This window comes from Macaca nemestrina, chromosome 9 (assembly GCF_043159975.1).
Source record: "Macaca nemestrina isolate mMacNem1 chromosome 9, mMacNem.hap1, whole genome shotgun sequence".
Classification (NCBI taxonomy): Eukaryota; Metazoa; Chordata; class Mammalia; order Primates; family Cercopithecidae; genus Macaca; species Macaca nemestrina.
In genome coordinates, this window is record NC_092133.1 from 68,769,376 (window position 1) to 68,793,285 (window position 23,910).

The 23,910-nt window shown below is 42.0% G+C and overlaps 1 protein-coding gene and 1 non-coding gene across 4 annotated transcripts in view; one reads left to right on the forward strand and one right to left on the reverse strand.

Annotated features, from left to right (window-relative positions):
• LOC105466042 (mitochondrial calcium uptake 1) overlaps positions 1-23,910 on the reverse strand; it is a 262,886-nt gene that overhangs the window by 26,071 nt on the left and 212,905 nt on the right. For all 3 annotated transcript variants that reach the window (XM_011714873.2, XM_011714868.2, XM_011714869.3), the window contains one exon: positions 12,363-12,471. In XM_011714873.2, the coding sequence (XP_011713175.1) occupies positions 12,363-12,471 (109 nt within the window). The remainder of the gene's footprint in view (positions 1-12,362; positions 12,472-23,910) is intronic.
• LOC112423913 (U6 spliceosomal RNA) lies at positions 580-685 on the forward strand. The gene has a single exon (XR_003014519.2). It is a non-coding gene; the product is annotated as a U6 spliceosomal RNA (small nuclear RNA).

Below are 23,910 nucleotides of genomic sequence, written 5' to 3' on the forward strand. Positions count from 1 at the left end.
CCAGCCCAGCCTGGTCAACAGAGCGAAACTCCATCTCAAAAAAAAAAAAAAAAACAAATGAATAAAATAAAATTTAAGAAAATAAAACCAGTAGAAAGTAACAACGCAGCAATAAACTATTACAAATTAAAAAATACAGCATAACAACTATTTACATAGCATTTACATAGTATTGGGTATTATACGTAATCTTGAGATAATTTAAAGTACAGTTGACCCTGGAACAACACAGGCTTGAACTGCATAGGTCCACTTACAAGCAGATTTTTTTTTCAATAAATTACATTGGAAAACTTTTTGGAGACTTATGACAATTTGGAAAACCTCATAGATGGACCACACAACATAGAAGTACCAAAAAAAAAAAAAAAAATTAGGAAAAAGGTATGTAGTGAATTCATAAAAAATATATAGATGCTAGTTTATGTGTTAATTGACTATATGGTATCAGTAATGCTTTTGGTCAACAGTGGGCTATTAGTAGTTAAGTTTTTGGGGAGTCCAAAGTTATCCTAGGATTTTCAACTGTGTGGGGTGAAAACAGCTAATCCCGTGCTGTTCAAGGGTCACCCGCATCTAGCGCTCATCCGGCAGCACATATACTCAAACCGGAATGATCTGGAGAAGATTAGCGTGGCCCTTGTGCAAGGACGACACATAAATTCATGAAGTGTTCCATATTTTGATGATGATTTAAAAATAAAGAAATAAAGTATGTGGAAAGATATATATAGGTTATATACAAAAATACTATGCCACCATTTCATATATGGGACTTCAGCACCCAAAGATTTTGTAACTGTGTGTGTGTGTGGGGGGGGGGGTGGGCGGTCCTGGAGCCAAACCCCTGAGGATACCAAGGGATAACTATTTTTATCTATATTTAAAAAAACACAGAGGGCCTGGCACGGTGGCTCACGCCTGTAATCTCAGCACTTTGGGAAGCTGAGGTGGGTGATCATTTGAGGTCAGGAGTTCAAGACCAGCCTGGCCAACATAGTGAAACCCCATCTCTATTAAAAATACAAAAATTAGCCAGGTGTGGTGGCATGTGCCTGTAATCCCAGCTACTCAGGAGGCTGAGGCAGGAGAATCTCTTGACCCTGGAAAGTGGAGGTTGCGGTGAGCCAAGATCGTACCACTGCACTCCAGTCTGGGTGACAGAGCGAGACCCTGTCTCAAAAAAATAAAAAAATATATAAAAATAAAATAAACACAGAAATTAAGTTCAGAAACTGCTCAAAGCTACCCAGCTAGTAAATGATGGAGACATTCAAATCCAGGCAGTCTGACTTCAGAGCCTCTGCTCTTAACCACTATACATTTCTTCCTCTTTTCTAAGATTCATCTCAGCAGTAAAATTCCTTGGTTCTGTGGAGCAAGGAGGAGAGGCCTGTAATTCATGTAGAACTCAAACCAATGGAAAAAATCACTAGTCCAGGTCAGGAGAAAGGAGGTTTAAAAGCAAAGGCCTGGGCAGAGCCCAAGGAGAGCCTGTAAGAGACAGGGACATCTGGGAGCATGGAAGGACTTGGAAAGGCTAGCTGAGCGCATGCTAGTCTTCTGTGCGCACCTCAACACATGAACAGTTAAAAATTACAACACGGAAGAAGGTTAAGCATATGTCAAGTCCAAGGATGGGGGTTACAGAACATGAGGAGTTTGTTCGCTGGGTTGCTGGGAAGGGTAGAAGGGTAGAGGTTTATGCCTTGTTCAGATATATCAGTATGTTCATTCACTCATTCATTTGTTGATCATATAATTGAGTTCCTCCTCTATCCCAGGTGTTGTTCTAGGCACATGGAATACATCCATGAGCAAGACAAATAAGCGTTCTAGTAACGTGCAACAGATAATAAGCAAACACATAAACCTGAGACAATATCAGGGAGTGATAAATGCCATATAAAAAAAAGATAATATGATACAGGATGATGGAACTACTTTAGAATGAAAAGGTCTTCCCGAGGAAATGATTTATATCAGACCTGAGTTACAAGGAGCTAAATAAATACATGGAGATCCCAGGCAAGAGCACTTGAGGTAGAAAGAACCACTACAAAGGCCTTAACTAACTCCAATAGCTAAGGCCTTAAGTGAGTTTAGTGTAGTTGGAATGTAAAAAGATCAATGTGGAGTGGAGTGAACTGGGAAGAAAATGATATTTTATGAACTCAGAGAGTATACAAGGCCCATGGCATAGGCAGCCCTATGTAAGCCACAGCCAGTAAAGAGGCGAGGGCTGTGGTAGGAGAGAGGGAGGAAAGGATGCGGATGCAGGGTATGTTTTGGAGGTAAAGTCAAGGATTTATTGAAGAAATAAATGTGTGAGTGAGAGTAAGGAATCAAGGAAAGTACCTATTTTTTTGTTGTTTGTTTTGAGATGGAGTCTTGCTCTGTCACCAGGCTGGAGTGCAGTGGCATGATCTCGGCTCACTGCAATCTCCGACTCCCTGGTTCAAGCGATTCTCCCGCCTCAGCCTCCCGAGTAGCTGGGACTACAGGCACCTGCCACCACGTCCAGATAATTTTTGTATTTTTAGTAGAGACAGGGTTTCACCATGTTGGCCAGGATGGTCTCAATCCCCTGACTTCAAGATGTGCCCACCTTGGCCTCCCAAAGTGCTGGGATTACAGGTGTGAGCCAAAGTGCCCAGTCAATAGTGCCTATTTTTTTGAGCTCCTGAATATTTGAAGAATAATTCAATTAATAAACATCTATTGGCTGGGCATGGTGGCTCCCACCTGTAATCCCAGCACTTTGGGAGGCCGAGGCAGGTGGATCACCTGAGGTCAGGAGTTTGAGACCAGCCTGGCTAACATGATGAAACCCCGTCTCTACTAAAAATACAAAAATCAGCCGGGTGTGGTGGCGGGCACCTGTAATCCCAGCTACTCAGTAGGCTGAGGTGGGAAAATCGCTTAAACCCAGGAAGTGGAGATTGCAGTGAGCTGAGATCACGCCCCTGTACTCCAGCCTGGGTGACACAACGAGACTCCGTCTCAAAAAAAAAAAAAAAAAAAAAAAAAAATCCCAAAAAACATTCACTGAGGACGTCTCATCTATGTACCAAATGTTGTAGTCAGTAGTCTCTGCCCCATATGACTAGCCGTATTTGTGGAAATTCAAGCTCATGCCCAATTATGTGCAGTTAAGAACTGATTACAATAGTGAAATGCAGAAGGTTTTAGGTTAACTCCTTTCTTTTTTTTTAAATTGTAAAAGTTGTAGACAGACATATGACTCAAAAAAAAAAAAAAAAAGCTGTAGGCAATATAGTTGTTTATAATTTATACTGAGTAGTCAGGTAAGGCCTCTCTGAGGAAGTAACACTTGAATCTTCCCCTTGAAAGATCAACTGACGTTACTCAGGTAAAGATGATAGTTAGGTTTCTTTCTTTTTTATTTTTATTTTTTGAGACGGAGTCTCACTCTGTCGCCCAGGCTGGAGTGCAGTGGCGCAATCTCGGCTCACTGCAAGCTCCGCCTCCCGAGTTCATGCCATTCTCCTGACTCAGCCTCCCAAGTAGCTGGGACTACAAGCACCTGCCACCACACCCGGCTAATTTTTTGTATTTTTAGTAGACATGGGGTTTCACCGAATTAGCCAGGATGGTCTTGAACTCCTGACCTTGTGATTCACCCGCCTCAGCCTCCCAAGGTGCTGGGATTACAGCCATGAGCCACCACCCCCGGCCAGATAGTTAGGTTTCTAAAAGAAAAAAAAATTAGGCTGTTAAACAGATAGATACATTTTCTTTTTCTTTTTTACATTTATTGTTTATTTTAAAAAACAGAGATGGGGTCTCACTGTTGACCACGCTGGTCTTGAGCTCCTGGTCTCAGGGGATCCTCCTGCCTTGGCCTCCCAAAGTGCTAGGATTATAGTGGTTGGTACTGTCACAGTTAAATTCACATTTTTTGTTTGCTTTTATTTTTGTAGATTACATATGGGTGATTTTTTTTTTTTTGAGAAAGAGTCTTGCTCTGTCACCTAGACTGGAGTGCAGTAGTGTGATCTCAGCTCACTGCAACCTCTGCCTCCTGAGTTCCAGTGATTCTCCTGCCCCAGCCTCCTGAGTAGCTGGGATTACAGGTATGTGCTATGATACCTGGCTAAGTTTTCTATTTTTAGGAAAGACAGGGTTTCACCATGTTGGCCAGGCTGGTTTTGAACTCCTGACCTCAAGTGATCCACCTGCCTTGGCCTCCCAAAGTGCTGGGATTACAGGGGCCCAGCCTCATATGGGTAATTTTTAATTCTTGGTTGCTCTAGTGGGTTAAGTGGTGGCCCCCAAAAAGATATGTCTACATCTTAGTCCTCAGAACCTATGAATGTGACCTTGTTGGAAACAGGCTCTTTGCAGATATAATTAAGGTCCTTGAGATGAGATCATCCTAGATTATCCAGCTGGGCTCTAAGTCCAATGACAGAAGAAAGAAGGACACAGTGAGAAGGAGGTGATGGCCACATGAAGACAGAGGCACAGACTGGAGTCATGCAGCCACAAGCCAAGGAACACCTAGAGACACCAGAAGCTGGCAGAGGCAAGGAAGGCATCTTCTCTAGAGTCTGTGGAGGGTGGTGGCCCTGCCAACATCTTAATTTCTGATTTTGGGCCTTTAGAATTGTGAGAGAATATATTTCTGTTGATTGATTGATTGTTCGAGATGGAGTCTCACTCTGTTGCCCAGGCTGGAGTGCAATGGCTTGATCTCGGCTCACTGAAACCTCTGCCTCCTGGGTTCAAGGGATTCTCCTGCCTCAGTCTCCTGAGTAGCTGGGATTACGGGTGTCCGCCACCACACCCGGCTAATTTTTGTTTTTTTTTTGTTTTTTTTTTTTTGAGGCGGAGTCTCGCTCTGTCGCCCAGGCTGGAGTGCAGTGGCGCGATCTCGGCTCACTGCAAGCTCCGCCTCCCGGGTTCCTGCCATTCTCCTGCCTCAGCCTCCCGAGTAGCTGGGACTACAGGCGCCGCCACCACGCCCGGCTAATTTTTTTGTATTTTTTTAGTGGAGACGGGGTTTCATTGTGTTAGCCAGGATGGTCTCGATCTCCTGACCTCGGGATCCGCCCGCCTCGGCCTCCCAAAGTGCTGGGATTACAGGCTTGAGCCACCGCGCCCGGCAATTTTTGTATTTTTAATAGAGATGGGGTTTCACCATGTTGGCCAGGCTGGTTTCGAACTCTTGACCTCAGGTGATCCACCCACCTTGGCCTCCCAAAGTGCTGGGATTACAGGCATGAGCCACTCCACCTGGCCATTTCTGCTGTTTTAAATCACCAAGTTTATGGTAATTTGTAATGGCAGCCCTGGGAAACAAACACATGTGGCTTCTCCCTGTTACTTGGCACGATTCTTTTTTTTTTTTTTTATTTTTGAGATGGAGTCTCAAAAAATTAAAAACAGAACTACCATACACCAGGCTGGAGTGCAGTGGCGTGATCTTGGCTCACTGCAAGCTCTTCAATTATCAATTGATTGATTGAGATGGAGTCTCACTCTGTTGCTCAGGCTGGATTGCACTGGTGCGATCTTGGCTCACTGCAAGCTCTGCCTCCTGGGTTCAAGCAATTCCTCTGCCTCAGCCTCCCGAGTATCTGGGATTATGGCGCCTGCCACCACGCCTGGCTAATTTTTTGTATTTTTAGTAGAGACAAGGTTTCACTGTATTAGCCAGGATGGTCTCAATCTCCTGACCTTGTGATCCGCCCGCCTTGGCCTCCCAAAGTGCTGGGATTACAGGCGTGAGCCACCGCGCCCAGTTTACTTGGTAGGATTCTAAGCTAACTTCTCCTAGATATCTATTACCATACACTTGGGGAATCCAAAGTTAAACAGATAAAAGAAACAAGTGAAGCAGCCAGGCGCGGTGCCTGTAATCCCAGCACTTTGGGAGGCTGAGGCGGGTGGATTGCCTGAGGTCAGGAGTTAGAGACCAGCCTGGCCAATATAGTGAAACCCCATCTCTACTAAAAATACAAAAATCAGCTGGGCATGGTGGCGGGCGCCTGTAATCCCAGCTACTCGGGAGGCTGAGGCAGGAGAATCGCTTGAACCTGGGAGGTGGAGGTTGCAATGAGCAAAGTCTGCCATTGCACTACAGTCTGGGCAACAAGAGTGAAACTCCATCTCAAAAAATAATAAAGACTTCAAATCTTGTATCTTTAGATTTGCAGATGCTGTCAAATCTTGTTTTGTGAAACAGCAGTAAAACCAAAGCTATTCTGGAGAAATGATCAGGCAGTGCTACACACACACACACACACACACACACAGACACACACACACAGACACACACACACACACAGACACACACAGACACACACACACACAGACACACAGACACACACACACACACACACACACACACACACACACACACACACCCCCCCTACATGATATCATTAACTTGTTTTTCAAAAGATTCTTCAAAGATCAGTGGAAATGCTATTATTATTATTATTAGAGATGAGGTCTTGCTAGGTCGCCCAGACTGGCCTTAAACCACTCCTGGGCTCAAGAGATCCTCCTGCCTCAGCCTCCTGAGTAGCTGGGACTATAGGTGTGTGCCACTGAGCCCAGCTTGGAAGTACTAATTTAAACAAACAGATGCTATTTTAAGAAGTTATGTGGATCAATAAAATGAAATAAAAGGCATTCAGAGGAGAAAGGAGGAAGTAAATAATCTCTATCTGCAGATGGAATGATCTTATATTTTTTCCTGGCTTTACTGAGGTGTAATTGACAAATACAAATTGTATATATTTAAAGTATCCAACGTGATGTGTTGACATATGTATATACTGTGAAATAATTACCACAATCAAGCTAATTAACACTTCCATCACTTCAGGCCAGGTGCGGTGGCTCACGCCTGTAATCCCAGTACTTTGGGAGGCTGAGTTGGGCAGATCACTTGGGGTCAGGAGTTTGAGACCAGCCTGGCCAACATGGCGAAACCCCATCCTACTAAAAATACAAACATTAGCCAGGTGTGGTGGTGTGCGACTGTAGTCCCAGCTACATGGGAGGCTGGGGCAGGAGAATCGTTTGAACCTGGAAGGTGAAGGTTGCAGTGAGCAGAGACTGTACCACTGCACTCCAGCCTGGGCAACAGAATGAGACCCTGTCTCAAAAAAACAAAAACAAAAACAAAACAATTCCATCACTTCACATAGTTACCTTTTTGTGTATGTATATTATAAGAAACTCTTAAGATCTTAGCAAATTTCAAGTGTACAATAGGATTACTAATTATAGTCACCATAGTGTAAACTAACTCTCTAGAACTATTTCATCCTGCATAACTGAAACTTTGCACCCTTTGAACAAAATAACTCCCCATTTCCCTGACTCCTGTAGCCCCTGGGGACTAGCATTCTACTTTCTGCTTGTATGAGTTCAACTTTATTTAGATTCCATATATAAGTGAGAACCATGATCTTGTATTAGAAAATCTTAAGGAATCTGCTAAAAAAAAAGTTGAACAAGCAAGATTGTTCTATATTTTCCCAGTACCAAGCAGGACAAGACCATCTGGGAATGAGCCTTCCCAGTGCCAGGGATGAAGAATGTGTATCAGTCTCATCTAAGCGGAGATTGATCAGTGCTTCCATGGGAAGATTTCTGATAAAAAAAAAAAAAAAAAAGTGGGGGAATGGGAAAAGAAACATACTCAGAACAGCCTCAGGTATGTGAGGTGTGCACAATTTATCAAGCCCAGAGACAGGAGTATGGGACTTCAGTCACAACCCTGTCCCCGATTCCATGGCCAGGTACAATTGTTTAAAGGCATTTTGTTCCTGACTAGCTGCCTTACCTGTTCGTTTCATGTTCCTGGAATCTGTGATACAAAGAACAATGTATACACAATCAATAGCTTATGTTATTTTAATGTAAATTCTTAGTAAACAAATTAGAAACTATCTCTTCCTAAAAAACCCACTTGTAACTGCTGCTAATTGGAGTGTTTATTCAGGGCAACTTAAATCTATGCTACTGGATTGTAGTCTTCAAACTTGACCCAAATGAACTCTAGGTATACTAAAAAAGACTATGGATAAAATCTTAGTGCTTTGGAGAGACTGAAAAATCAAACATTGTGGTCATCAACAGTGAAATAAACACATTTTTAGACAACCCAAAAACTAAAATAATTCATTGCTAGCAGATCTGCACTACAGGAAATGATAAAGGAAGTTTGGCTGGGCATGGTGGCTCATGCCTGTAATCCTAGCCACTGTGGGAGGCTGATAGACAGACTGCTTGAGCCCAGGAGTTCGAGACCAACCTGGGCAACATGGTGAAACTATCTACAAAAAATAAAAAAAAAATTTGCTAGGTGTGGTGGCATGTGCCTGTGGTCCCAGCTAACCAGGAGCTGATGTGGGAGGACTGCTTGAGCCTGGGATATGGAGGCTGCAGTGAGCCAAGATGGCACCACTTTGAGCCAAGGTGCCTGTGAAAGAGAGAAAGAGAGAAAGAGAGAAAGAAAGAGAGAAAGAGAGAAAGAGAGAAAGAGAGAAAGAAAGAAAGAAAGAAAGAAAGAAAGAAAGAAAGAAAGAAAGAAAGAAAGAAAGAAAGAAAGAAAGAAAGAAAGAAAGAAAGAAAAAGTTTTTTAGATTGATGGTAAGTGATACTACATAAAAACTTGAGCTGCAGCCAGGAGTGGTGGCTCACACCTGTAATCCCAGCACTTTGGGAGGCCGTGGTGGGTGGATCATGAGGTCAGGAGTTCAAGACCACCCTGGCCAAGATGGTGAAACCCTGTCTCTACTAAAAATAAATTAGCTGGGTGTGATGGTGGGCGCCTGTAATCCCAGCTTTTGGGAGGCTGAGGCAGAGAACTGCTTGAATCCAGGAGGCGGAGGTTGCAGTGAGCCGAGATCAGGCCACTGCACTCCAGCCTGGGTGACAAAGTGAAACTCTGTCTCAAAAGCAAACAAAAAGTTACTTTGAATTAATGTTTAATTTTTTTTAGCGACAAGGTCTTGCTATGTTGCCCAGGCTGGCTTTGAACTCCTGGCCTCAAGTGATCCTCCTGCTTTGACCTACCAAAGTGTTGGGATTATAGGTGTGAGCCACCACATGCAGCCAAACCCAAAATATTTGTAAGTTAAAAAACATACTTTTAAATAGTCCATGAGTTTACCTAATAAATCGAAGATATTTTGAACAGGATGATGTAAAAAATACCACATACCAAAACTGTGAAAAGTAGACAAAGCAGTGTGTGTGTTTTTTATTTTTTGGTTATGTGTTTTTTTTGTTGTTTTTTTGGAGACAGAGCCTTCCTCTGTCTCCCAAGATGGAGTACAGTGGTGAGATTTCAGCTCACTGTAACCTCTGCCTCCTGGGTTCTAGCAATTCTCCTGCCTCAGCCTCCCCAGTAGCTGGGATTACAGGTGCGTGCCACCATGCCTGGCTAGTTTTTGTATTTTTAGTAGAGATGCAGTTTCACCCTGTTGGCCAGGCTGGTCTCGAACTCCTGGCCTCAAGTGATCCAGCCACCTTACAAAGTGATGGAATTGCAGGTGTGAGCCACCACGCCCAGACTAAAGCAGTGCTTATAGGGAAATGTATAGCTTCACAAGCTTATCTTAGAAAAGGTAACTAAGGTTCCGTCTTAAAAAGCATAGAAAAAGAAAAATAAAATAACATATACTGAAAATAAGTAGAACGAATAAGTAAAAAAGGTATGAGCAGAAATCAACTCAGTAGGCAACAAACCATAGAGAAAATTAACAAAGTTGAAAATTGGTTCTTTGAAAAGATTAACAAAATTGCTAAACCCCTAGGTAGACTGAGTAAGAAATAGTTTTTTAAAAAAGAAAGAGAAGTCATAATTTGCCAACAGTAGGAGTAAAAGGGGATTTCAGATTCTACAGACATCAAAGGGATAATAATGGAATATTATGAAAAACTTCATGTCAATAAATTCAATAATGTAGATGACATGGGCAAATTCTTCAAAAATATAACTTAAAATTCATATAGCCTGGTGCAGTGGCTCACGCCTGTAATCCCAGCACTTTGGGAGGCCAAGGCAGTTAGATCACCCGAGGTCGGGAGTTCAAGACCAGCCTGACCAACACGGAGACACCCTGTCTCTACTAAAAATACAAAATTAGCCAGGCATGGTGGCGCATGCCTGTAATCCCAGCTACTCGGGAGGCTGAGGCAGGAGAATCGCTTGAACCTGGGAGGCAAAGGTTGTGGTGAGCCGAGATCGCACCATTGCACTCTAGCCTGGGCAAAAAGAGCGAAACTCTGTCTCAAAAAAAAAAAAAAAATTCACATAAAACACAAACCTTACATATTTACTTAAAAAATCAAATTATCAAAACCTTTTCAGAAAGAAATTGGCAGGTCCAGATAGTTTCACTGATGAATTCTGTCAAATACAACTCAGAAAGAAACAACACTCATCTTACAGAAACTTCTGAAAAGAGAGAAAGAAAAACTCCCTAACTCATTTTATTTATTTACTTATTTAATTCTTATTTTTGAGATAGAGTCTTGCTCTGTTGCTCAGTCTGGAGTACAGTGGCATGATCTCAGCTCTCTGCAACCTCCATCTACCGGGTTCAAGTGATTCTCCTGCCTCAGCCTCCCGAGTAGCTGGGACTACAGGCGTGTGCCACCACATCTGGCTACTTTTTGTATTTTTAGTTACAGATGGGGTTTCACCATGTTGGCCAGGCTGGTCTTGAACTCCTGACCTCAGGTGAGCTTCCCGTCTTGGCCTCCTAAAGTGTTGATATTACAGGCATGAGCCACCATGCCTGGCCTATTTAATTAAATTAATTAATTTATTTAGAGACAGAGTTTTGCCCTTGTCGCCCAGAATGGAGTGCAATGGCGCGACCTCAGCTCACTGCAACCTCCACCTCCCAGGTTCAAGTGATTCTCCTGCCTCAGCCTCCTGAGTAGCTGGGATTACAGGCACCTGCCACCATGCCCAGCTAATTTTTTGTATTTTTTTTTTTTTTTTTTGAGACGGAGTCTCGCTCTGTCGCCCAGGCTGGAGTGCAGTGGCCAGATCTCAGCTCACTGTAAGCTCCGCCTCCCGGGTTCATGCCATTCTCCTGCCTTAGCCTCCCGAGTAGCTGGGACTACAGGCACCCACCACCTCGCCCAGCTAGTTTTTTGTGTTTTTTAGTAGAGACGGGGTTTCACCGTGTTAGCCAGGATATAGGCGTACGCCAGCATGCCTGGCTAATTTTTGTATTTTCAGTAGAGACGGAGTTTTGCCATGTTGACCAGGCTGGTCTCGAACTCCTGACCTCAGGTGATCCGCCTGCCTTGGCCTCCCAAAGTGCTCGGATTACAGGCATGAACCACCACACCTGACCATATTCATACAGTGGGTTACTACTCATCATAAGAAAGGATTAAACTACTGACACACGACGGAGATGGATCTCAAAAACATTGAGTGAAACCTTAGAAGGAGTGTACATTTATATAATTCCATTGTATGGAGTTCTAGAAAACGCAAAGCTAATCTACGGTGGAGAACTATACAGTACAAAGGTTGCCTCTTGGTGAGTGGGGGCAAAAACTGAAGGGGCCTGAAAGAACTTTAAATGAATCTTGAACTTTAGTTAATATTCATACTGAAGTAATTGGGAGTGAAGTATACTTACGTCTGCAACTTACTTTGAACATGTCAAATAAGATCGATGATTACTTAGAGAGATGAAAATATGCAGAGTCATCCGATCAAGCAAATATAGCAAAATGTCAACTGAGCTGAATATGTGGATGTTATTTAAATAATTATTTCAACTGTTCTGAATGTTTAAAAATTTTCATAATGAAACGTTGGGGGAAAAATTGTGCTTTCAATTCCTCTGTGCTCTCACGTTGCCTGTACAAACTGTAACTGAATTTCTATGAAGTAAGCCAAAGGAGCGGGGGTGCTATTCTCAGAGTCATATTATCTTAAAAAAAAGTCTTAATATAAGAAATAAACTAAAGCATTCCTTCTCATCAAAGACGTAACTTAAATTGTATAGTGACTTTAGCTTCACACTGTATATATAATGACTCTGGCTCAGATGGGGGAAGTTCTGCAGCTTTATGCCCTGTGCCTTAGCTTAGATGCTTATTTTCAAGGTTAGTCATTTAAAGATGGGCACCTGCCCAGACTACAGCCTTAGCACAAGAAAATATATTCACTGAACTTGGCATCTCAGGGTGAAATGCAAAGCTCATACAATGTCAACAAATCAAAGCACATTTCAAGGATGCCAAGAAAAACTTACCTTATACTGTTCAGGAGGGGCAGTCACCTAAGAGATTACAGATCCAATGTTCATACCTTCCAAAAAACACCTTTTGAGTTTCATTACCTTTATCAAGAGATGCTCCAGCCATATGGTAAAAACTCAGTGCAGTGTCCACATCATTAATGTTCTTTAGGAAAGTAAAGAAGTTCTCCACCTCCTGAAATGTCAGACCCTGAAAGAGGAAAGACAGCAAGGTAAGGCAGGACCTATAACAAAAAGCAGCACAATATGCACAGGTGTGATTCACGTCTGCAAATCAGAACTTTATGCTCATGTCTGGAACAGAAATGGAATAAATTAGTCAAGGAATGTCAAACTTTTAAATAGCAGGGGAACAAACCTCTTGAATTCTACCCTGAGAAAGGCAAACTGGCTAGCTGCTTCCCTTTCACACGTAAAATCTGACAAAGCTGCTTACAGTGATGGCTGAGTATCTTTTTTTTTTTTTTGAGACGGAGTCTCGCTCTGTCACCCAGGCTGGAGTGCAGTGGCCGGATCTCAGCTCACTGCAAGCTCCGCCTCCCGGGTTCACGCCATTCTCCTGCCTCAGCCTCCCGAGTAGCTGGGACTACAGGCGCCTGCCACCTCGCCCGGCTAAGTTTTTGTATTTTTAGTAGAGATGGGGTTTCACTGTGTTAGCCAGGATGGTCTCGATCTCCTGACCTCGTGATCCACCCATCTCGGCCTCCCAAAGTGCTGGGATTACAGGCTTGAGCCACCGCGCCCAGCCGATGGCTGAGTATCTTAATGAAAATATTTCTTTTTTTCTTTTTTTGAGACAGAGTTTTGCTCTGTCGCCCAGGCTGGAGGGCAATGGCATGATCTCGGCTCACTGCAACCTCTGCCTCCCAGGTTGAAGCAATTCTTCTACCTCAGCCTCCCGAGTAGCTAGGATTACAGGTGCGCACCACCATGCCCAGTTAATTTTTATATTTTTAGTAGAAACAGGGTTTCATCATGTTGGCCAGACTGGCCTTGAACTCCTGACCTCAGGTGATTCACCCACCTCAGCCTCCCAAAGTGCTGAGATTACAGGTCTGAGCCACTGCACCTGGCCTAATGAAAATATTTCTAACTATGCTCTCCAATTAGACACACTATCAATTATGACACTTCCTAATTGGGCTATAGCTACTTGACCTGTTATACATCTTAAGAAGTAAAATCAGAGTCAGGACTTCCAGTTTAATAGTCTGCTCACAGGCCAGCTAAGCTTTTTGAGGCTTAAGCTAATTAAAGAATCACCAAAGTCAGTGATACGCAGGGGAAGGGTGTTGGTATTTAGCAAAACCCAAGTAATGGGGAAGCTGTTCATTATCTCAAATTAAAAGCTACTCACAAAGTAATTTGCCACTTAACTTTAATCTAATGATATTCTGTGAATGAAGACTTTTTTTCAAAAGCTGTTCAAAGACTTGCTGATCTCTAATTCTACTTTATATGATGGATCGAGGAAAAGTAGTTATAGAAATAGGGGCTACTGGGAATTCTTTTATTGGGAGGAAGATTCGTCCTATTTGCCTTTTCCCCGCTTCCCAGGCATCATGCTGTGATAGAAATAAATGCAGTTTCTAAGAAAGGAAAACACTGGGAAATGTCCTAGATGTCCCAGACACTGATGTTAATGCCTTTTAATGAAGCATCAGGTCCTTAAAGGGCTGCAGATGTAGACTGGCTTCTACTTAGTGCTGCTCCTCTTGCAATTTTCATTTTCCCAAACTGCAGAGCCCAGGAACTCACATCAGGAACTCAGTAATAAGCAAATCTTAATACAATCTACAGTTCTTTCCTGGTACTCTCCAAACTGGGTCAATTGTATGTTTCTCATCTCATCAAACTGAAAGCTAAAAGACTGTATGAGGCTGGGTGCATGATTCATGCCTGTAATTCCAGCACTTTGGGAGGCCAAGGCAGGAGAATCGCTTGAGCTCAGTGACCAGCCTGGGCAACATGGCGAAACCTCATCTTTACAAAAAATACAAAAAAAGTTAGTGAGTGTGGTGTCGTGTGCCTGTAGGACCAGCTATTTGGGAGGCTGAGGTGGGAGGATCGCTTGAGCCTGGGAGGCAGAGGTTGCAGGGAGCTGAGATCATGCCACAGCACTCCAGCCTGGGTGACAGGGCTAGACGCTGTCTCAAAAACAAAACACAATAAAAAAGACTGTATGATTATGTCACATGATCTTTTATGTTTCTTTTTTCCCTTAGAATCACAGAACTTAAAAAACTTTATTGTGGAATATGATGACTATATAGAAAGGCACATAAAACATAAATGTACAACTTATCAAACTGATGAAAGTGAACACCCATAGAACCTTCATTTAGGTCAAGGAACAGACTATTATCAGCATCTCAGAAGCCTCCTCTCTCCCCACAACATGCCCCTTCCTAATCATAAACTCCAGCCCCTGCCCAACCCCTACTGACAATAACCACTATTCTGACTTTTAGGGAATTCATTTCCTTGCTTTTTTAAAAATAGCATTTTTATAAGTAAATAGCATATTTACAAAAACCATTGCTTAATTTTATCTACTGTGGAACAGCAGAAATGGAATCATGGAGTAGGCATTCTGTTATATATGCTTCTCTCTTTAAGATTTGTTCATGTTTTTGTGTGTATCTGTAGTTCATCAATTTTTATTGATATAAAGTATTTCATTGTGTGAATATACCACGATTTGTTTATTCATTCTATTTGGGCTGTTTCCAATTTTTGGCAATTATGAACAGTGGTTTATCTGTACTTAGCATTTATTCAAACATTTATAGAGTACCGGCCGGGTGTGGTGGCTCAAACCTGTAATCCCAGCACTTTGGGAGGCCGAGGCGGGCAGATCACCTGAGGTTGGGAGTTCGAGATCAGCCTGACTAACATGGAGAAATCCTATCTCTACTAAAAATACAAAAAAATTAGCTGGGTGTGGTGGTACATGCCTGCAATCCCAGCTACTTGGGAGGCTGAGGCAGGAGAGGTGAGCATGGGAGATGGAGGCTGCGGTGAGTCGAGACTGTGCCATTGCACTCCACCCTGGGCAACAAGAGTGAAACTCCATCTCAAAACAAAACAAAACAACGAAAAAACAAAAAACAAACATTTATAGAGTACCTACTATGTACCAAGTGCTGTAATTTTTGGTAGTGGGCTAGAAGGCCTATATTATATGCTTTTTCCCTAATTTGAGGTCACTCTCTTGGCTTTGCCTTAGAGCACCCAGAGTTAGGTCTCATTATGGATGCCATAGTATGCTATTTAATGCAGGCACTAGGTAGAATCAAATTTAGAGGACAATTCCATAGGATTAGAAGTACAGGTTGTACAATATCATTGCTTGTGGATAGACACATTGATAATCTTCCTTTCCCTTCCATCAAAAGACACATAAAGGTGGAAGCAACCCAAAAGTCTACCGACGGATGAATGGATAAACAACGCGGCGCATACGCACAATGGAATATTGTCTAGCCTTTAAAAGGAAGAAGATTCTGACACAAGCTACAGGATGATGGGCCTTGAAAACATTATGCCAAGTGAAATACACTAGCCACAAAGGACAAAAGATAGTACTATGTGACTACACTAATACGAGGTACTGAGAGTAGTCAAAGATGGTGGTTGTAAGCAGCTGGGAGAGGGAGAATGAGGAGCTATTATTTAATTATTCAATGGTAAGGAGTTCTGGTTTGGGAAGATGAACGGGTTCCGGAAATAGATGTGTATTTTACCACACACAACACACATTCATACACAACATGCTAAAGCTCTTTTACTTTTCTTATTAAGGTATAAAATCCTGTAGGAGTTGGAGAGTTATGGGACTAAGTTATTGAAAGGGTATTTGAGGCTAAAAGGTTAACATAAAAGTCCTAAAACAGTTAGGGCATGGTAGAAGAAATGTCTCCCACTCTGATGATCAACAACCTCTAATGTTTGTTAGTTTCTTTTTTTTTTTTTTGAGACAGAGTCTCGCTCAGTCACCCAGGCTGGAGTGCAGTGGCGTGATCTCCGCTCACTGCAAGCTCCGCCTCCCGGGTTCACGCCATTCTCCTGCCTCAGCCTCCCAAGTAGCTGGGACTACAGGCGCCCGCCACCTTGCCCGGCTAGTTTTTTGTATTTTTAGTAGAGACAGGGTTTCACCATGTTAGCCAGGATGGTCTCGATCTCCTGACCTTGTGATCCGCCTGTCTCAGCCTCCCAAAGTGCTGGGATTACAGGCGTGAGCCACCGCGCCCGGCCTGTTTGTTAGTTTCTAACAAACCCTGTGAAACCTCAAATACTACAGCTCAAGACTGGAGTGCTTATGCTGTGAATTCTATGAGGACAGAGAGAGAGAGAGAGAGAGAGAGAGAGAGAGAGACAACAACCTAAACTGAATGGCTATTCATTTGGTGATTTAGAAAAAGAGTGGGCTGCAAATCTCATTATATAACTATTAAATCTAAATATACAACACTATACTTTTATCATAAAGATATAATAAAAAATTTTATTGAGCACTTACTAATCACTTAGCATTATGCCAAGAACAGTGAGGGAAACTGCACTGGACACAGGCCTTGATTTTACGGAGCTTACTATTTAGATAGACCTCCTTAAAGAAAAGATGATGTCAGTCACAAAATTCTTATTTTTTTGGTAACTACTATAGTAAAAATCCAGAGGGCTATTAGAAAAAAGCTACAGTAAGACTATAACATGAGCTTTATGGCTGGTAAGATGGAAAGTGAAAGGATATGCTTATTGCAAATTGAGTTGTTTGGACACGAAGGCTACAGCTTATGAAACAATCTATTGGCAGGTGACTAGAACTGCAGACATAATAGTCAAAAGGAATTGTCTCTTAGAGGAGTTACTGTGACTAACTGTTCAACAAACTGGTTATCTATTTACCTTTGGAAAGATGGACTTATATAAAACCGGGCTCTAGGTGACTATAAAAAGAAGATAAGATTAATAATAGTTTGTAGACAATAGATATATTTCTTTAGGATGTTTAAAAATTAATTTAACATTAGGAAGTCATTAAGCAAGTAAATAGAATTGTCTCTCAAAACTAAAAGCAGGGCCGGGTGTGGTGGCTCACGCCTGTAATCCCAGCACTTTGGGAGGTCGAGGCAGGTGGATCACCTGAGGTCAGGAGTTCGGGACCAGCCTGGCCAAACATGGTGAAACCCTGTCTCTACTAAAAATACAAAATTATCTGGGCATGGTGGTGCACGCCTGTAATCCCAGCTATTCAGGAGGCTGAGGCAGGGGAATTGCTTGAACCTGGGAGGCAAAGGTAGGAGTGAGCCAAGATCGCGCCATTGTACTCCAGCCCGGGTGACATGAGCAAAACTCTGTCTCCAAAAAAAAAAAAAAGCAGTGGATAAAACTTTTAGAAGAAAACACAGGAGATGCTGAGCACAGTGGCTCAGCCCAAAGTGCTGGCCTGTAATCCCAGCACTTTGGGAGGCCAAGGTGGGCAGATCACTTGAGCCCAGAAGTTTGAGATCAGCTGGCCAACATGGCAAAACCCTGTCTCTACTAAAAATACAAAAATTAGCCAGCCATGGTGGTATGCGCCTGTAGTCCCAGCTACTCAGGAGGCAGAGGAATGAGAATTGCGTGAACCCAGGAGGTGGAGGTTGTAGTGAGCCAAGATCATGCCACTGCATTCCAGCCTGGGCAACAGTGAAACTCTGTCTCAAAACAAAAACAAAAACAAAAACAAAAAAACACATAGGATAATCCCAGCACTTTGGGAGGCCGAGACAGGCGGATCACGAGGTCAGGAGATCAAGACCATCCTGGCTAACATGGTGAAACCCCATCTCTACTAAAAATTACAAAAAACTAGCCGGGCGAGGTGGCGGGCGCCTGTAGTCCCAGCTACTCGGGAGGCTGAGGCAGGAGAATGGCGTAAACCCGGGAGGCAGAGCTTGCAGTGAGCTGCGATCTGGCCACTGCACTCCAGCCTGGGCGACAGAGCGAGACTCCGTCTCAAAAAAAAAAAAAAAAAAAAAACAAAAAACCACACACAGGAGAAAATCTTCATGACCCTGACTAAGGCAAGAGTTCTTAGATGACACCCAAAGCACAATCCATAAAGGAAAAAAAACTGATTGGTTAGACTTCATCAAAATTTAAAAAATTTGGGCTTCAAAATAATGAGAAAACAGAAAAATCACAAGCTAGGAGAAAATACTTGAATATCATATATTTGATAAAGGACTTGAATCCAGGTCAGGCACGGTGGCTCACACCTGTAATCCCAGCACTTTGGGACACCAAAGCAGGTGGATCACCTGAGGTAGGGTGTTCGAGACCAGCCTAACCAATACGGTGAAATCCCGTCTCTACTAAAAATACAAAAATTAGCCAGGGTGTAGTGGGGGGCGCCTGGTAATCCCAGTGACTCAGGAGGCTGAGGCAGGTGAACTGCTCGAACCTGGGAGGCAGAGGTTCAAGTGAGCTAAGATTGCACCACTGCACTCTAGCCTGGGCGACAGAGGGAGATCCTGTCTCAAAAAAATAAAAAAAAAAAAGGACTTGTATCCAGAATTATATAAACAACTATTATAACTCAATATACGGGAAGTCCAACAACCTGATTTTAAAAAGATGTGAATAGACAGTTTACCAAACAAGACAAGTGAAAGGCTAATAAGTACATGAAACAATGCTTAGCACCATTAGGAAAATACAAAATAAAATCACAATGATATACCACTACACACCTATCAGAATGACTGTAAGAAAGCAGACAGACAATAACAGGTGTTGATGAGGGTGTGGAGAAACTGGAACTCTTGTACATTCACGTGGAAATGTAAAATGGTTCCGCCACTTTGGAAAACGGTTTAGCAGTTTCTCAAAAAATTAAATTTACCATATAACCCAGCTACTTCACTCCTAGGAATCTTCAACAAAAATGAAAACACAGGTCTGCAGGATGACTTCTATGCAATGTTCACAGCAGCATTATTCCTAATAGCCAAAAACTGGAAACAATCCAAATGTGAATGGATAAATAAAATTTATCTAAGCAATAAAATGCCATTTACTCTTCTGCAATATAAAATAATAAACTATTAATATAAGCATCAACATAAACTTTAAAAATATTGTGCTAAGTAAAAGAAGCCAGACACAAAAGACTATCTTATTATATTATTGCATTTATATGAAATGTCCAGTAAATGCAAGTCTATAGAGACTGAAAGCCGTTTTATAGTTGTCTGGGGCTAGGGTAGAAATGAGTAATTGCCTGGGGCTAGGCAGAAATGACTGAAAGCTAGCAAGGGGGATCTTTTTGGTGTGATGGAAATGTTCTAAAACTGAATGGCAGTGATAATTGCATAACTGCAAATTTACTAATAATCACTAAAATTACTAAAAAATCACTGAATTGTACAGTTAAAATGGATAACTTATGGTATATAAATTATACCTCGAAAAAAGTTGTTAAAAAATACAAAGCAGTCAGTGTAGATGAGAAAAGGAAAATGTAGCTTCCTTTGGAGTCAGCTGTAAAGCGAGATATCTAGTGCTGACAGGCCATGAGTGCAAACACACTGTAATGGATGATTCCCTCATCCTGCCTTTTAATCAGTCATAGCAAATCCATCTACCAGGAGCCAATCTAATTGCCCAAGTTCTGCCTGTGGCCCACTGAAGAAAACAGTCTCCTTCCTTCCTTATACCCCATGCCTCTCAACAATCTTGTCATGTATCCTCTGCTCAATCTCCTGCTTAGCTTTTTTTTTTTTTTTGAGACAGAGTCTCACTCTGTTGTCTAGGCTGGAGTGCAATGGAGCAATCTTGGTTCACTGCAACCTTCGCCTCCCAGGTTCAAGCAATTCTCCTGCCTTAGCCTCCCAAGTAGCTGGGAATACAGGCACCTGCCACTATGGCTGGTTAATTTTTTGTATTTTTAGTAGAGATGTGCTTTCGTCATGTTGGCCAGGCTGGTCTTGAACTCCTGACCTCAGGTGATCCACCTATGTTGGCCTCCCAAAGTGCTGGGATTACAGGCGTGAGCCACTGCGCCCGGCCTCTCCTGCCTAGTTTTAAAACAATTTTAATTAATATTTTTATACCAGGTACAAAGCAATTCTTTCTGAACGCTGTCCTACATGTGGCCCATGTTACTTATTTCTTGGGTACCTTTCAGAGGTATTACTATGCCTGTCTTGCTCTAATAAAGCATCTTCCTATTGCAAACCCCAGACTTTTCTTCAACTGTTGCCTGGGAGCAGGGAAAATCATACCATTTCTGTTACTTATATTTCTACAAGTATCTAATCTTTCTGAAACATCACTTTCTTCATATCTTCATCTCTTCCACTCACAACATGTCCATGATTTCCTACTATCAACTGGATAAACCCCCAAACTTCTTTAGCCTGGGATTTACAGTCCTCCACCATCTGCTTCCATAACTTACCTTTCTAGCTATCTTCCTAAGAATCTTAGGCTGGAATCTGGCAACACTGGTTTTGTTTCCCTAAAAACTTGTGCTTATTTAAACCATGGAGAATAAGGAGTGGCAACAAACAGGATGATTAGTAAGAAGATTATGGACTCTGGAATAAGAATAAAGCTTTGAACCCTGGTGCCACCTTCCTAAGACAGTGTGTGATCTCAGGTTAATAACTAAGGCTCAGAGGACTATTTCTCACCTGAAAAATGATAATTCTATCTAATATCTACCAAGCAGGTAGATAGATAAGGTATGTAAAATGTCTAATACACAGAAAGTACTCCGTAAGTGGTAGGTATGAGTGCTTAGTAATTTGGCAGGCTAATTACTACAGAACTAGTGATAATGCATTTATTCTACTAAGCTCTGAAGTAGGCTGTCTTCTCTGGAATGCTAGAATATGTAGGATCTTGAGGGATAGGGAATAGAGGAAAAGTTGATGTAAATGAAATTCATTGTCAGGAAAGTAATAGAGGGAAAACTCATAAAACTAAATCTCCTACAGTAATTCATAGCTTAGTACTCCTTTGGGGGAAGTGCAGGTTTCAAAGCTAATTAGTAAAAAAAAAAAAAAAAAAAAAAAAAAAAAAAAAAAAGGTAGAGTTCTAGACTTTTTAGTTTTATGGCCACATCTCACATGCTATACTACATAGTAACTGGCAGGCACGTAATATTTGGAGTTAATGAGTTTTCAAGGGGTATGCTAGCAATTTCTAGAATCTGATATTCTACAGATGACTAACGTGGATCAAATATCTGAGAATAAGTGAAAAAGGTGAGCTCACATATATTATCCACAGATGATATGAAAACTTAATCATCTAATAGTTTTATTAGAACTGTTTGATAAGTACTAACTGCTTAATGGCTAGTAGCAGAATTAATAAGCAATCATATACACAGAAGGCTGTTGGGGATAGGGTTATGACAGGAAACACTTAGCAAAAGCAAATGTCTTTATAAGCTTCTGCTTGTCAAAATTCTACTCCACATTTAAGACCAAACTCGAATTGTACTTCCTGCAAGAAATCTTACTCGGTCTCTTCCGCTGGTTCTAATCTTCCTCCTTAGTGCTTCAAAAAGATCTCATACCTTTAATAGAGTACTCAACACATTTATCATTGCATTTGACAAGCACTTACCACCATACGGAGGACATGCAAAGATGAGTAAGGCACGGCTTTCAAGAAGCTCAAAGCTAAGTGAGTTGCCTTGCTTTACATTTGTTTAAAATCTGTTTCATTCCAGTAGGAATGCTAAGTTCTCTCAGGCAGACACTGGTGTGCTCACTACTGCATTCCCAGTATTTAGAAGAGTGCTTGGCACATAGTAGGTGCTCAATAAATATTGAATATAAATGTGAATATAGAATTACAGAGTTCTTTGCATACATATTTTTCTCTTACTAGACTATTACAGACTTAAGAAATAGATACAGTTGCGCCGGGTGCAGTGGCTCACACCTGTAATCCCAGCATTTTGGGAGGCCAAGGCGGGCGGATCACAAGGTCAGGAGATTGAGACCATCTTGGCTAACACAGTGAAACCCCGTCTCTACTAAAAATACAAAAAAATTAGCTGGGCGTGGCAGTGGGCACCTGTAGTCCCAGCTACTCGGGAGGCTGAGGCAGAAGAATGGCGTGAACCTGGGAGGTGGAGCTTGCAGTGAGCCGAGATCAGGCCACTGCACTCCAGCCTGGGTAACAGAGAGAGACTCCATCTCAAAAAAAAAAAAAAAAAAAGAAAAAGAAAAGAAATATATATAGTTGTAAGGATAACGGATGGTCTTTTTCACAGCATCTGGCTTAGTGTCTTATACACAGCAATATCTGCCATTGAACTGAGTTATAATTTTCAATTTCATCCTTAAGTAGTTATTAGTAGCTTCTGCACTCATAGAGGATCACCACTGTGAATTACATTTATGAAGTCTCAGAAAACTCTTTGTTAAATAAAAACATAGTGGTTGTTCAGAGAATCAATAGAGTAATTTTTATCAAGCATGGCAGGTTCCCCAGTTCTTCAAACTATTACTTAGGGATAAAACAGCTAGGGACACTGATGGAGCATTGTATCTCCAGGGCAGTGACTCACAAGCCTAGCTGCACATTAGATTTACCTAGGAACCCTTTGTATTAGTCCGTTCTTTGCTGTTCATAAAGACATACCTGAGACTGGGTAATTTATAAAGGAAAGGTTTAATTGACTCACAGTTTTGCAGGGCTAGGGATACCTCAGGAAACTTACAGTCATGGTAGAAGGGGAAGCAAACATATCCTTCTTCACATGGCAGCAGGAAGAAGAATGAGTACCTGGTGAAGGGGGAAGCCTTTTATAAAACCATGAGATCTCATGAGAACTAACTCACTGTCATGAGAACAGGCTGGGGGAAACTGCCCCATGATTCAATTAGCTCTACCTGTTCCCTCCCAGGACATATGGGGATGATGGGAACTACAATTCAACATGAGATCTGGGTGGGGACACAGCCAAACCATATCACCCTTTAAGAAACACTTCTGGAATTTCTCATGCAGAGGGTTAAGAAAACCCCAAACCACTGATGCCCGGACTCACCTACTGAGCCTCTGATTTAATTGATTTGAAGAGGGCCCAAACAACCACACTCCTTAAAAATTCCTCAAGTGATCCCATTGTAGAGAAGCACTGCTTTAGAGGAACAGTATGATTAGGAGAAAAGCACTTTCTTATGGAAAAGACAAGATCTGGAATAGGAAGCCTTGGATTTTAGACCAGACTCTGAATGGGTTATTAACTTCTCTTTCTGTCTCTATATTCTCAAAAGCACAGTATCTAACAAGGCTGCTAGAAAGAAAGAGAAAAATGGCTGTGAAACATTTCATGGTCATTAATTTATAAGCAAAAATTTAACACCACCATTGAGGACCTTCAACCTCTTAGGTCTTGTTTGATATCTTGATACAGAACCTCACACAGAAATTGATTAATGTCAGCCAAATGAAAACTTAGATTTTCATGTTAACAAATCCAAAGTGGAATAAAAGAAGCAATTAGAAAGCAGATGGCAATTCCCCTTTTATAGGAAATGGTCCTAGAGAGATGGACTCGTAACCTTAGGAGCAAAGGCCCTTCATTGACACTCACTTTAGTTAATTGCTGTGT